General features: G+C 40.2%; 1 protein-coding gene and 2 long non-coding RNA genes across 5 annotated transcripts; 1 reads left to right on the forward strand and 2 right to left on the reverse strand.

The window, feature by feature from the left end:
• Positions 1 to 196: 196 nt before the first annotated feature.
• On the reverse strand, positions 197 to 11610 carry LOC105385315 (N-acetylneuraminate 9-O-acetyltransferase). Its single transcript, XM_048631500.1, has 13 exons — positions 11290 to 11610; positions 11112 to 11208; positions 10792 to 10895; positions 9927 to 10083; positions 8328 to 8589; positions 7716 to 7945; positions 7058 to 7345; positions 6789 to 6855; positions 6051 to 6178; positions 3737 to 3851; positions 2629 to 2769; positions 1784 to 1884; positions 197 to 1325 (listed from the first exon to the last, which is right to left on the reverse strand). The coding sequence occupies exons 1-13, from the start codon at positions 11420 to 11422 to the stop codon at positions 758 to 760; spliced, it is 2391 nt and encodes a 796-aa protein (XP_048487457.1). The 5' UTR covers positions 11423 to 11610; the 3' UTR covers positions 197 to 757.
• A 215-nt stretch (positions 11611 to 11825) lies between these two features.
• LOC105381929 lies at positions 11826 to 13307 on the forward strand. 3 transcript variants are annotated; one of them, XR_007268000.1, is made up of 2 exons: positions 11826 to 12172; positions 12576 to 13307. It is a non-coding gene; the product is annotated as an uncharacterized LOC105381929 (long non-coding RNA). The 3 variants fall into 3 exon arrangements; XR_007268002.1 differs by lacking the exon at positions 11826 to 12172 and adding an exon at positions 12316 to 12327; XR_007268001.1 differs by lacking the exon at positions 11826 to 12172 and adding an exon at positions 12387 to 12478.
• Positions 13036 to 13647, reverse strand: LOC125490955. The gene is made up of 2 exons (XR_007268003.1): positions 13492 to 13647; positions 13036 to 13391 (listed from the first exon to the last, which is right to left on the reverse strand). It is a non-coding gene; the product is annotated as an uncharacterized LOC125490955 (long non-coding RNA).
• Positions 13648 to 13984: the final 337 nt, after the last annotated feature.

Below are 13984 nucleotides of genomic sequence, written 5' to 3' on the forward strand. Positions count from 1 at the left end.
TCTACAGGTTTGATAGTTTGTCGAATACCTACGTTAAAAGTATACGTTTTTTCGAATATAAAGTGGCGCCTCTAGCGGAAGCTTAAAGCAGTCAGGATCTTCTGCTTCAACCTGTGACGCGGTTCGTGTATGTACGCGCCTAGAAGTCTACAGGTACACAAAAAGTATGTTTTAGTTATAAATAAAATGAAGAATGCATTTCGTAAGTACTAATAGCTTTATTTTCTTTTAAAAACGATATGTAACTTACACTGCTTCAACTTAAAGTTATTCACAAATATTATATGTATTTACAATAAATAATCATCGACGAATCTTTTGAAATGACTTACTTATAAATGCACTTAGCTTAATATCACACCGCAACGTTTTAAAATATTATGAACAAAGCCTCTTCGTCCATCATCGCCACTAAAATGTCCACCAGTAAAATAGGAATTGCTATGCAAGCTTAGCATAGCATTAAATTGTGCTGAGCGATACAAGGAGAACAAAAATATTTGTGCTGTATTTTTTGCGTAAAATGGTCTGTTACATAAGGTTACTACTGCACACCTCCATTGACATCATAATAAAATTATGTATACAAATTGGACTAGAAAATAGGTACATAAATAGTTCGTTCATTGAACGGCTATCTTTTTTATAATTTCAGCTTCTCTCCTTTCCACATTTCTAAATACGGAATACGTAACATAACTTAATTCAAATAATACTATTTACAAATAAATACCACTTCTATACACACACATTCCGATTAGAACATGCCATCATGGATGCCGATCGGAATCAAAATCGCTAGAAAAATTGCGAAATTTCTCAAAACCAACCGCCAATCATCTGGCACAGCGTGCGGCAAAATGATCCGAGTCAACCGGTTCAACTCGTGCGCAGTACAAATAAATATATACGAAGTCAGGATTAGATTTAATACCGGCGCGCTAGGAATAAGTACCAGGACACCATGAGTATCAGCAGCCAACCAAATGTGGGACTGGCTGGCAAACAGTTCCAAAGTGAACGTACCGATCCACGCTAACAGAGTCGAATGCCTCGTACGCAACGCTCCACTGACATTCCTCAACAGAATATAGCTCACTATCGGGACAAACGCCACGTAGCTATGAATCTCGTTGCAGTCAAAAGTGTTATTGCAGAAGAAGGTAAAAGTGACGTAACTGCCCATGCCGATGAAGGCTAGCAAAGTGGCACTTAAGGAAAGGCCCGGAGTGAACAGATTGCTGTGGTTGTTGTCGTCGAGAAGGTTGTAGCGTTGCGCGAGCAGGTAGGCCGTGCCGAATATGATGCCGTATGTCATTGAGTACCTGTGGGAGAAAGACGGGTATAGTTTTGTTAGCTAGGTCAACAGAGCTGTTCATGACCAAAGTTGTCAAGGACACATTAGATATTAAAATATTCATTTATCACGATAGTGATAAATGAATATTTTAATATATAGTATCTACGATTGCCCTGTGTAGCTTTTATGAGTAGCCTTAGTTTTGGCAACGAATAAAAGTGACAGTTTAGTTACATACAATGTGGCGCCTCTAGCGGTAGTTATCGCAAACCATTGGACAAAAAATGTAGATAGATTAAACAAGGGTAAATTGGGCCACTTCAGATCTTTGTGGGTGTGAAAGAGATAAGAGGAAAAGAGATAGTGTGTGTAATATTGTCTTTGTGTTTGAAAGAGACAAGAGTAAAAGAGATAGTAGTAATATACCTGTCTTTGTGAGTGTGAAAGAGATAAGAGTAAAAGAGATAGTGTGTGTAGATATACCTGTCCTGCTTCCACCGCAGCCACCACTGGTGTATGTCGTCGTCCGAGTTGACGAAGAGCGCCTTCCACGGCCGCGTCACGAAGATCTTTTGGAAGAATACCTGGCGACAATACCGGACACATGTTTGAAACTGTCTATATAATGTGAGTTTATCTTTAAAAAAAGTGTGAGTCAGGTGGAGTGGCAAAGGGCCGGACATTACAAAATTACATATGCCAAAACAGGGACTCTAGCCCACTGAACCAAAGACCTTAGACAGGTAGCCAGTGTGGCTGGATGAGGGAAGCATGAGTCTAGCAGTGGACAATTACGAATTTATGAAGATGATGATGTGTCTCTATTTAACTTTACAGCTATACAGCTGTTATGCACAATCATGTTGTAGGTATGTTTTACTGTGACAAATAAAATGTTTCCTGTAGAATCCTAACTAATATTATAAATGCGAAAGTAACTGTGTCTGTCTGTGTGTTACTCTTTCACGCCAAACCTACAGAACGGATTTGAATAAAATTTGGTATAGATATTGTCTAGACCCTGAGAAAGAACATAGGCTAAACTTTTTAAGGCGAAACGAAACTCGCGGGAATTTCTTTCGTTACTACTTATTTACCTCGCTCATATACAGCACGGTGACGATGCTGAGCAGGCCGAGGATCTTGAGCGCGATGTAGCAGTACTGAAGTGCTAGTACAGGGCGCTATTAAGACGTGACAAAAGTTCTCCGTCGCGCTCGCTCTTGAGGCTGCGCGATGTGAGTGCGCGCGATGCAAAACTCTTGTCACGTCGTAAATGCGCCCCGTACTAGCCCTTCTGGTAGGGCTTGGACTCGTTCCTTACATACCTCGCTCATATAGAGCACGGTGACGATGCTGAGCAGGCCGAGGATCTTGAGCGCGATGTAGCAGTACTGGTAGGGCTTGGACTCGGGCGTGTGCGCCGACGCCGGGATCAGGTGCGGCGGCAGCGCCAGGATCACGAACATCTGCAAGTTTACACGGTAAAGTGGCTTCATTTTCAAGAGAACACAATGTATGGTGGAAAGGTAGAAGGACCCTGGTAACTACCTTAAATCTTTAATTTAGCTGTAAAATTAACTAACTAGTAAATTTTATGTGATTTAGATACACATTTAAAAGGAAACATTCCAATTTCGACGTTGTCCGGCAATTTCATTTATTTAGCAGTGTTTTATTGTGATGACTGCAAATATGATGAAGATAGAAATCATTTTTAGGGTTCCGTAGCCAAAATGGCAAAAACGGAACCCTTATAGTTTCGTCATGTCCGTCTGTCCGTCTGTCCGTCTGTCACAGCCGATTTACTGGGAAACTATAAGTACTACAGTGATGAAATTTGATGGGAATATGTGTTGAATGAACCGCTACAAAAATATGACACTAAATAGTAAAAAAAAGAATTGGGGGTGGGGCCCCCCATACATGTAACTGAGGGATGAATTTTTTTTTTTCGATGTACATACCCGTGTGGGCTATCAATGGAAAGGTCTTTTAAAATGATATAAAGTTTTCTAAAAAACATTTTTCTTAAAGTGAACGGTTTTTGAGATATCAGCTCTCAAAGTCGTAAAAAGTATGTCCCCCCCCCTCTATTTTTATAACTACGGGGTATAAAATTCTAAAAAAAATAGAGGTGATGCATGCTAATTAACTCTTTCAACGATTTTTGGTTTGATCAAAGTATCTCTTATAGTTTTTGAGATAGGTTGATTTAAGCTACGGAACCCTTTGTGCGCGAGCCCGACTCGCACTTGGCCGGTTTTTCTTTTTCATGTTCAATTTCCTTCCTTCCAATAAAGTTTTAAGTTTAATAAAATTATAAAATGTTGCGGTAATTTCGTTTTTGTAGCCAATAGAAACTTTTGATACAAGTCAGTGACAATAGTATGGGTAAATTAGTTTTTTGTATATTTATAAATATAATATACATACCAAAGTGAACCAGAAGGAGACGAGCGGTATGAAGCTGTAGAACTGGTAGGGGCGGTTCATGGTGAGGCACAGCACCACCGTCAGGAAGTTGAGACGGAAGATCACGCGGAAGTATCTGGAACAAGAGAATAAAACATTATAGGCCTTCCAAAAGGTCCCAATGGTTCAATCGAAGGCGCTATGGCTTCACAGAAGACCTAAGACAGGATATCAGGAATCGGACCTTTTGTAAATCACAAATTGTAAAAGTATAGGTTTGTATAGTCTCCTCAGTCCACCTTTGCAGATTGCAGCTGTAACTATAGAGGGTGTTGCCAAAGTTATCTGGTAAAGCTGCGTAGAGACCGGCCAAACGAACGCCAATGAACGGGTTTCGTTGACCTTCGTTGTTGCAATCTGCCCTGTATTATGAATGATAAATATCCATCGTTGGCCGTCCGTTGGGCGTTTGTTGGACCGGTCTGTTAGCAGCTTAAGCTTTCTTAACCTCGTAAAAAATATATTTACATATTCATAGAAACTTTGTCGGTCACGTGCCTACTAGAGTTTTACATTCACGAATTTCAATATTGTATAACAAAATATATCAGAATGATAAGCTGAGTCACCTCCTCTTGCCTAACTATACCACTTTCGCAGCACCCTGTATAGTTGCTCACCTGACGAGCCCCACGTCGCCGCTGCTCCACGTGTAGTGCAGGTGTCCGGTAATAATACAAAACAAACAAAGTTTGCTGTACAAAGCGTCAAAACGTCCCCAGCTCAGCATGTGCTTACCGGACGAGCCCCACGTCGCCGCTGCTCCAAGTATAATACAGATGTCCGAAGCCCGTGAGCAACAGGTACGCGCTGAGCATCGCGCGCACCAGCATGTAGATGGGGCCAGAACACAGAAAATAATACAAAACAAACAAAGTTTGCTGTCCAAAGCGTCAAAAGCCCACCAGCTCAGCATATGCTCACCGGACGAGCCCCACGTCGCCGCTGCTCCACGTGTAGTAGAAATGTCCGTAAATAATACAAAACAAACAAAGTTTGCTATCCAGAGCGTGAAAACGTCCCCAGCTCAGCATGTGCTCACCGGACGAGCCCCACGTCGCCGCTGCTCCACGTATAATAAAGATGTCCGAAGCCCGTGAGGAACAAGTAGGCGCTGAGCATCGCGCGGACTAGCATGTAGATGGGGCCAGAGCACATAAATAATACAAAAAAAACAAAGGTGGCTGGCAAAACGTCCCCAGCTCAGCATATGCTCACCGGACGAGCCCCACGTCGCCGCTGCTCCAAGTATAATACAGATGTCCGAAGCCCGTGAGGAACAGGTAGGCGCTGAGCATCGCGCGCACCAGCATGTAGATGGGGCCAGAACACAGATAATAATACAAAACAAACAAAGGTTGCTTTCAAAAGAGCGCCAGCTCAGCATGTGCTCACCGGACGAGCCCCACGTCGCCGCTGCTCCAAGTATAATAGAGGTGTCCGAAGCCCGTGAGGAACAGGTAGGCGCTGAGCATCGCGCGCACCAGCATGTAGATGGGGCCAGAACACAGAAAATAACCCAAAAAAACAAAGCTTGCTGTCATCAGCGCACCAGCTCAGCATATGCTCACCTGACGAGCCCCACGTCTCCGCTGCTCCACGTGTAGTAGAGGTGTCCGAAGCCGGTGAGGAACAGGTACGCGCTGAGCATCGCGCGGACCAGCATGTAGATGGGGCCAGAACACAGAAAATAACCCAAAAAAACAAAGCTTGCTGTCATCAGCGCACCAGCTCAGCATATGCTCACCTGACGAGCCCCACGTCTCCGCTGCTCCACGTGTAGTAGAGGTGTCCGAAGCCGGTGAGGAACAGGTACGCGCTGAGCATCGCGCGGACCAGCATGTAGATGGGGCCAGAACACAGAAAATAACCCAAAAAAACAAAGCTTGCTGTCATCAGCGCACCAGCTCAGCATATGCTCACCTGACGAGCCCCACGTCTCCGCTGCTCCACGTGTAGTAGAGGTGTCCGAAGCCGGTGAGGAACAGGTACGCGCTGAGCATCGCGCGGACCAGCATGTAGATGGGGCCAGAACACAGAAAATAACCCAAAAAAACAAAGCTTGCTGTCATCAGCGCACCAGCTCAGCATATGCTCACCTGACGAGCCCCACGTCTCCGCTGCTCCACGTGTAGTAGAGGTGTCCGAAGCCGGTGAGGAACAGGTACGCGCTGAGCATCGCGCGGACCAGCATGTAGATGGGGCCAGAACACAGAAAATAACCCAAAAAAACAAAGCTTGCTGTCATCAGCGCACCAGCTCAGCATATGCTCACCTGACGAGCCCCACGTCTCCGCTGCTCCACGTGTAGTAGAGGTGTCCGAAGCCGGTGAGGAACAGGTACGCGCTGAGCATCGCGCGGACCAGCATGTAAATGGGGAGCACCTTGTGGGCGCCTGTCACCTGCGAATAAAGTGAGATTTATACAGGGTGTTAAAGTAAAGGTGGGTACTGGCCAACGTTACGAGGTGTAATGTAATATGTTATACAGCGAGCATTCGTGCAGTCGGCACGCTGGTTTCCCCTTACGTACTGACTGCACGAATGCTTGCTGTGTAACATGTTACATTACACCTCGTAACGTTGGTCAGTACCCACTTTAGGCTGAAAGAGGGGCGGACGAAAGTAGGGGAACCATTATGTATGTACAGTCAGCTGCTTTAATAGCTATACACTTTTGTACCTTGTCAAATTACCTACTAAACAAAACGTAAATGTTTGAATAAATGAATAGGCAGTTAGTGAGTTTGACAAGGTTCAAAAGTGTATAGCTACTAAAGCAGCTGACTGTACGTCCGATGCACCTCGGGAAGTCAGTGACTGATAACTTATCTGACTGGCTAGTCATTTCACCACTGTGAAATCGCTGACTACGCTATGGTGTTTATTTCACAGTCTGAATAATAGCTACCATTTTTGTAAGGTAAAATAGTATACTTTATAGTCGGATGGAATATATTTAACCGGTGCCAATAAGTATTTTATTCTAAAATAAACATATTTTTTTAGTAACCTGATATATCAGAATAACAGCTTGCATCCACCCCTTCCATTCATTTGTTTGTTCCCTGTGCAGAACTCTGAAAGTCAAAATTCAAGATATAATACATACATATATACGACACAGGGCAACCTAATGTAGAAGCAGTGCATCATAAAATTTGTAACAATTGTATAAGTAATAAAGAATTTTTTTATTTCATTTTTTCATATTTAATTAAAAAGATAAATTCATAACAATTTACAAAAATTTAACGTATAAGAAACTTTAAATCCACATACCGATTATGCCTAGAATCCTCCGTAAAGAACAATCCTAACGCCAACACATAACCGACCGGCAGCCAGAAGCTCCACTCCGAGTAATACTTATTCTCCTTCATAAAAAAATTAGTCCTGTCACACAGATAGAAGTAGCACATGATAGTGCCTAGTTTGGCCAGGGCGGTGATGAGACAGGGCTGCGCGGGGGCGGCGGAGGCGGGGGGGGCGACGGGGGCGTAGCCCTGCGAAAGCGGCTGGAAGGTTTGAGACCATTGGTAGACGGCTTTTATTGAGGCTAATATGGCACTGTAAAGAAATAAGTTTAGTTGTATTGTATGTGATTCAAAGTGCGCTCTTGAGAAGCCAATGTCCAGCAGTGAACGAATTTTGGCTAACTATGATTACTTAAAGGATATTCAATCATGGTTTGGGTGCAGACTAAGCAAGATTATGGCATGGCAGGTTCATACCTAACTAACACATGTATTAAGGCATGTATTAATATTGAAGTATTTTCTTTTACTGTGCTTAGAAACTAAAATAAAGGGATTGACACAAAACTGCGACATCGCATCGCAAAAATCTGCGACTGTTTTGAAAGTTTCCCATACAATGCTTAATTACTGTCGCATTTTTGTGTACAAAACCTAAAGTAAAATTAATGGCCCAAACTCACCACCACAAAAACATCGCGAACGTGACCATCTGCAGCGTAGTATACGACTCAGGCTGCGCGCAACACGACCCGTCATTGAAGTTCATGTGATCATTGCAGTACATGTTCAGTAGTATCTGTGCGGAATGCCTCAACGCTGTGTCGCTGAGTGTGACCCCGTCGGTAGGGGGAGCCCCGGCCGAGACCAGGCGCGGGGCGCCCCAGATCTTGGCTGAGCTGTGGGTTAGGATCTGGAAAGGAGGGAAGGTGTGTTTTGTTTAATAAAATTTTTGGCGAATGACGCACAAAGCCGACCCAAAATAAGGAAATGGCTAGGAAGAAGACAATTTTGGGAGAGTGAGAACTATACTTGAGCCATAACAAACATGTAAACGATCTTATAAGACTACTCACTCGTGATTATTCGTGTTCCGATACATATGCCTTTAAGTGCACGGTAGAGGTCTGATAAGATGGGTCGCATATTTGTAATGGTTATAGTATAATGGGAAAATTATAGGTTCCATATAGAAAGTCTATGCAAGTAACCAGCCATACAAATACGAATTTAGTGCATATTCTATGTAAATGCAACATGAATACTATGGTTGCTATCTCATATACCAGTCTCACCTCAATAGCCGCCTTATTATAAAGCTCAATATCATTATTATTAATATTCTTGTACTCATTCTTCACTTTACTCCCATCAACAGACTCCAATAGTTTCCAGAGCACATGAGTTTGACGCGCTGCGAGCGAATCTATGGCTTGTACCAACTGGGTAAGGTTCCTTTTGTAATCTTCAATGAGTAGGTCTGTTGTATTGTGATCTTTAAGGAGTTCTAGGCCTGAGCTGGCCACAATCAATGATGGTGGCTTGTCTGAGCGTTGCCTGTGAGCAAAATTACAATAATACATTAACAAAAACTTTAACCTTTAGCAACTTATTTTATGTGTTTTATGAATATTACTACTGAATTTATAAAGAGTGTAAAATATAGATGATGAAGCAAGTAAAGGTGCCATTATTTATTATTAAATTCTTTATTGCACAAAGTAAATTGGTACAAAGGCGAACTTAATGCTAGCAGCATTTTCTACCAGTTAACCTTTGGTGATGTTGAAAAAGTGATTGGTAGTGCTTATGGCTTTGAAGAAAGAAGATGGTTTATATTGAGTACTTAACCGAAATATTAATATCTTAATATATAACTATCTATACAATATAAATATACACATGATACCTAAATAAATACATTACATACATACATAAATACATACATAAAATTACTATCATCATCATCATCACATAGATAGGGATCAGTTAGGCAAAATGTTCTGCTCTTGGAGGTAGTGGAGACGAACTTTACATTTAAAAAGATCTATAGACTTAGTTTGTCTTATATCCAGTGGTAACTTGTTCCACAAGCGAACCGCTGTCACAGTGAAAGAATCAGAATACCCTGCCGCATTATGCTCTGGGGTACGAAAGAGAAGATTGCGACTTGACCGTTGAGGACGGTCAGAAAAGTCGAAGAACGTGAAGCGTTCTGTTAGGTAGGATGGGGCACAAGCATTGTAGACTATACTATGAACGAGAGAGAGAATATGAGCATTCCTTCGGTGACGGATATTGAGCCACTTGAGTTTGTTACGAAAATCGGAGACATGATCATACTTACGCAGGCCAAAAATATAGCGAATGCATAAGTTGAGCAGACGGTCGAGTTTATCAAGTAGCTCTTCGGTGAGATCAGGATAGCACACATCTGCATAATCAATAATTGGGAGCAACAATGAGTTGACTAGCGTAACTTTGGTCGAGTACGGCAGGAAGTTCTGAAGGCGTTTAAGTCCATGCATGGATGCATAGATCTTACGGCTGACCTCAGAAACCTGCAGCTCCCAAGACAAATTGCTCTGTATGTGGAGACCAAGACATCTACCATCTACAAGGTGTTGCATAAAATGTATACTAAACCAAAACCTACAAATGCAGCATGTTATATCTAATCCAGAAAATGAATTTAGAAATTCTTATTAGGCTAGCTCGGCTTAGTATACCATTTTTGCAAAACCCCATATACCCATAGTAGCTATTGAGAAAAAAAACAGAAAACAATCTATTTTGGATTAATATTAAATGAAGTTTTCTTCTAGCAGTAGTATTTATGGTATCTGACCTAACTTTTCTAAAAACTTTGTGTGAAAATAAAGAGTAATCATTACCAAGCTCGGAACTGGTCAACCATGGTTTTGGACACATCAGGGCTCCAAACAAATTGTATAGACATCTTGAGTTTGTTATCTACATAGGTGTGGTTTGGTGTGTGATGCTCAGTCATCGAGTATGACTTGTCCAAATTGTATTTAGTTTTCAAAACATCTGAAATCATATTTTTTCAATGTTAATAGTTTATATTATCATTGTCATAACAGGTTTTAATGGTATTATTATTAACACATTGATGGACACTAGATTAACGGTGAAACTCATAAAAACGCACAACATATTTATATGGGAGTTGAGTGATGGTTTGCTGGTGCACATGCCGGCACACTGCCTAGGCGCAGTAAAGAAAACACGACATCAGTGACCGTTGTGTGCGTGAGTGCACACTTTTTTCTGTATGAAAACTTATTGCTGTGTGAAAAAAAGGTGCTCTGGGTGCACATATAACTTTGAAATCCTGCCAAATAAAGCACAACAAGATGGTCTTCATACAAACTCTAGGTAAAGCAGGACTGCATTGACCGTTGTTGAAATATTTAGAAAAAGAGCGAGGACTGCATTCAACTTGTGATTTTTTTATAAAAGTGTGGAGGACGTCAAATGCAGTCAGTGTCCATCAGTGGGTTAAAAACATGACCAATACTGCTGGTACAACAGGTAACATAGTAATAGAGTTATCAGTTTCATATCAATGGAAAGATATTATCTTTCAATAAAATTGATACCCTTGAACAATTCTAAGAATTGTAATATTTTTACTATTTCCCAGAATCTTGTAGTAAAGCAAGAAGGAATAACTACAGTGCTCAATATTTTTCATATTTAAATAATATAATAATATGTAAGAACTTTACTACTTACCTATAAAGTACTCATATAGTTGTTGCACTCTTGAATCTCCGATGAAGGCGAATGAGTTATATTTCCCCCAGAATGCAAGATACCGGAGACACCTCCTAGCATCACTGAAATTGAGAATAAACATTATATGTAGATCAGTAATATAAATTCTCATACTGACAATATTATAAATTAAACAATAAGATGACTTATTTTAAAACTTTGGATTGAAACCACCTATTCACTGAATATTTTAACTTTCATTATATTTGAACCTTATGCACTTTACGTAGTAGTCTAAAAAAATTCAACATTTATTTTACATGGGTATTCAAGCTTACGTTTTGGAATATCTATGTAGCATACAGCCATATGGCTGCCATTCATGGTCACCCTTGTAGCGACCTGAAGAGAGCAGCCATGTGCACGAATCTGGCCCTGAAATTTACAAAATCAATTAAAGTATATTAAAGTCAAATTCTAGCAATCTTGAGTGGCTATTATACCGTTCAAACTTACCATATCTGAGATGGAGAATCCCGTGATACGCAATAAAACCCAGAACAATAGCAAAAGCAGCTAGTTTTGCATTGTTAACGTTAAACTGGTCAATAATACACTCTGCAGAAGACTTTTTAGAATACGATGGCATGATTGATACGAGTGATACCGGTATCACTACTTGGTGCTTCCAGTAATATTCACATTATAGTAAATGGTAAAGCGAACCTATCGGAAACAGTGATATAGAAAGCTTATAACTAATTTACAATCCAACAAGAAACCTAATACAAAACAAATCGAATCGTGCGAGCAAACACCGACTAACAATAACTTTAATGTCACTATTGATTGTCATTTGTCAATGTCAACCGTCGGGATGTTCTGTGTTTATCAGTTGTCAATGTCAGATTCAATATACATTCTTACTGTCCTTGTTACTGTCTTTTCTATGCACCACCGTAAAGACAGCTAAAAACATTGTGTGTATCTTAACACTATCGTAATTGGCCGGATTTGTTGTGTTAGTCACACACGACTTTCTATGCCCAGCCGGTCCATTTTCTATCTCGGGTGTCATGGATTCGCGATTTCCAACCGTCTAAATCTATTATGGGTTTCTGACCATCTTTTGGCATCGGCTATCTCGGTCATGATCACTAAACGAATAGTGGGTATGAGATTTATCGATACACTAGAGGTTGCAAAATTTTTGTGAAAATATTCTGTGATTTGGTTAGCCGACTAAATGAAAACTTCATTTCACTTCAAACTACGACTACTGTATTTATCAAATCTTTAATTTGCCGCATTATTTAGAAAAATGGCGATACTGGAAGCTATTGTCAAATGATTGTCAAAACAAACTGCAAGGAACCATCCAAAACAGAGATTGATTTTGGTGTGTGTTTTTTTATAATTACCTGAATCCTGTGTTTTAATTGTTCATTATATCTAGGGTAAGTACATAATTAACGTATTAAAATTTTAAACTTAGTCATACACAGAACGAAATATGGGAAATTTTTACAAAGTCGTGAAAAATGAACATTTATTGTTCTTAATAAAAGCATTGAGATCAATGATTTCTAGTACGATTCGCTAGTAATGTTAGTCGATGATTGAGATCTAACACTTGGTACTGGGAACTCAGTTATTAAAAGTAGATTGATCACTGAGCCATTAAATAATCTTCACATTTGTGCAGGTTGTGCTTGTTAGTAATATTTTTGTGAGGCATAACTATCATGTGCCAAGAAAAAAGATTGAATAGGACATTAATACCTATTGTATTTTATTTCCAGGATGGCGCCTTTAAGAAAAGTCTCAGATCGACAAATGGACATTTTGTTGGAGTTCGTTGAAAGACATAAAGAGCTTGCTGTTGGCCGGTACCCTCCCGGCCCACTAGGCATACAATCAGCACGTTGGCTATGGGACAGTGCAGCATTACAAATACCTATATGAATTATATTCAATTGGGTCTGGAGTTACAAAAACTGGTAAAAAATTCTGACGGGCATTCACATGAAAAGTGACAATGTGCAATCATAACTTAAAGGTTAAAGTAGAAAAATTATTTTAATAATGATTATAGTAAGACTGGTAGAAGCAAAATGTGATAAGAAGTTATGTGATTTAAAATCAAAAATAAAAGCCATTAATATAAATTGTGTTTTTTATTACTAAATTATACATATACAGCAAAAATCAGCCTATCAGTCATGTTATTTTAGTTCCTTGAAATTCACAGCCTCTGGACAAGGTTGGCCCTCATGCGCCCTGCATCTGCATCAGCAGCACCATAAGCCACGTTACCAATATGCTGCACCCGAATGTTACCAGCAGCAGGCAAGTTGTCGTCACTGGTATATTGTGTGCATTTGCTATATTGTGTAGTATACAGCAGTCATTTACTATTTTCGCAGCTTTGGTGGGCTCATAGTGAAGCACACGGTGTGCCAGCAAACATCTCCAGCGTGTTTTAAGGGCCCCAATGCACCGCTCCACAGTATTTCTGACACGGCAATGTAGATCAGTGTAGTGTTCTTCTGGGGATCCTACAGCTGCATAGAGGATAGGTGTTAACATCCATGGCCGTAGAGCATAACCAGAGTCCCCTGAAACCAATTTTAAAACAACAGTTAGGTACCTATACTTACTGAAAAAAAAAACAAATACCTACTGAAATAATTTCCTCCTAACTGATTAGGTACTTACTATTTACTAATTATAGAAGACCAAAAATTTGCAAGATTCACAAAACAAACATCAAAGAAATATTATTTTGTTCAAGATCATAAGAACAAGAAGACTTCAGCGTCACAATTAAAAAAAAAAATGTTATTTTCTACATTCTATGGTGACTCTATGGTTTAAAAGATACTACAGTGCGACAAACTTATCTGTTCCGGTGAGAGCGAACTAAATTGATCCATATCTCATTATTTACTATTGAATTATATATTGATATAGATTAGATGGGTTTACTGAAACCACAAGAGTGAATTACCACTACTGGCAAACTTAAAATCTTATAGAATGAAGAAATATTACACATTTACGTGAGCTGTCACCGGAACAGATAAGTTTGTGGCACTATATTTACTAGTTGCCCAAGACAAGACGGTTGGCCAACCCAAATTAGTACTTATGATTCCAACTATCCGATACAAAATACCAATCTCGGGTTTCGATAAAATATTCGCATACA

Source organism: Plutella xylostella, chromosome 29 (assembly GCF_932276165.1).
Source record: "Plutella xylostella chromosome 29, ilPluXylo3.1, whole genome shotgun sequence".
Taxonomy (NCBI): Eukaryota; Metazoa; Arthropoda; class Insecta; order Lepidoptera; family Plutellidae; genus Plutella; species Plutella xylostella.

Excerpts from the sequence above, each read along its gene's own strand:
- LOC105385315 (XM_048631500.1), bottom strand. The coding sequence starts at position 11,422 with ATGCCATCGTATTCTAAAAAGTCTTCTGCAGAGTGTATTATTGACCAG. Across the intron at positions 7,946-8,327 it reads ATAATAAGGCGGCTATTGAG|ATCCTAACCCACAGCTCAGC; the intron begins GTGAGACTGGTA and ends CCTCCTTTCCAG. Across the intron at positions 6,179-6,788 it reads CTGTTATTCTGATATATCAG|GTGACAGGCGCCCACAAGGT; the intron begins GTTACTAAAAAA and ends CTTTATTCGCAG.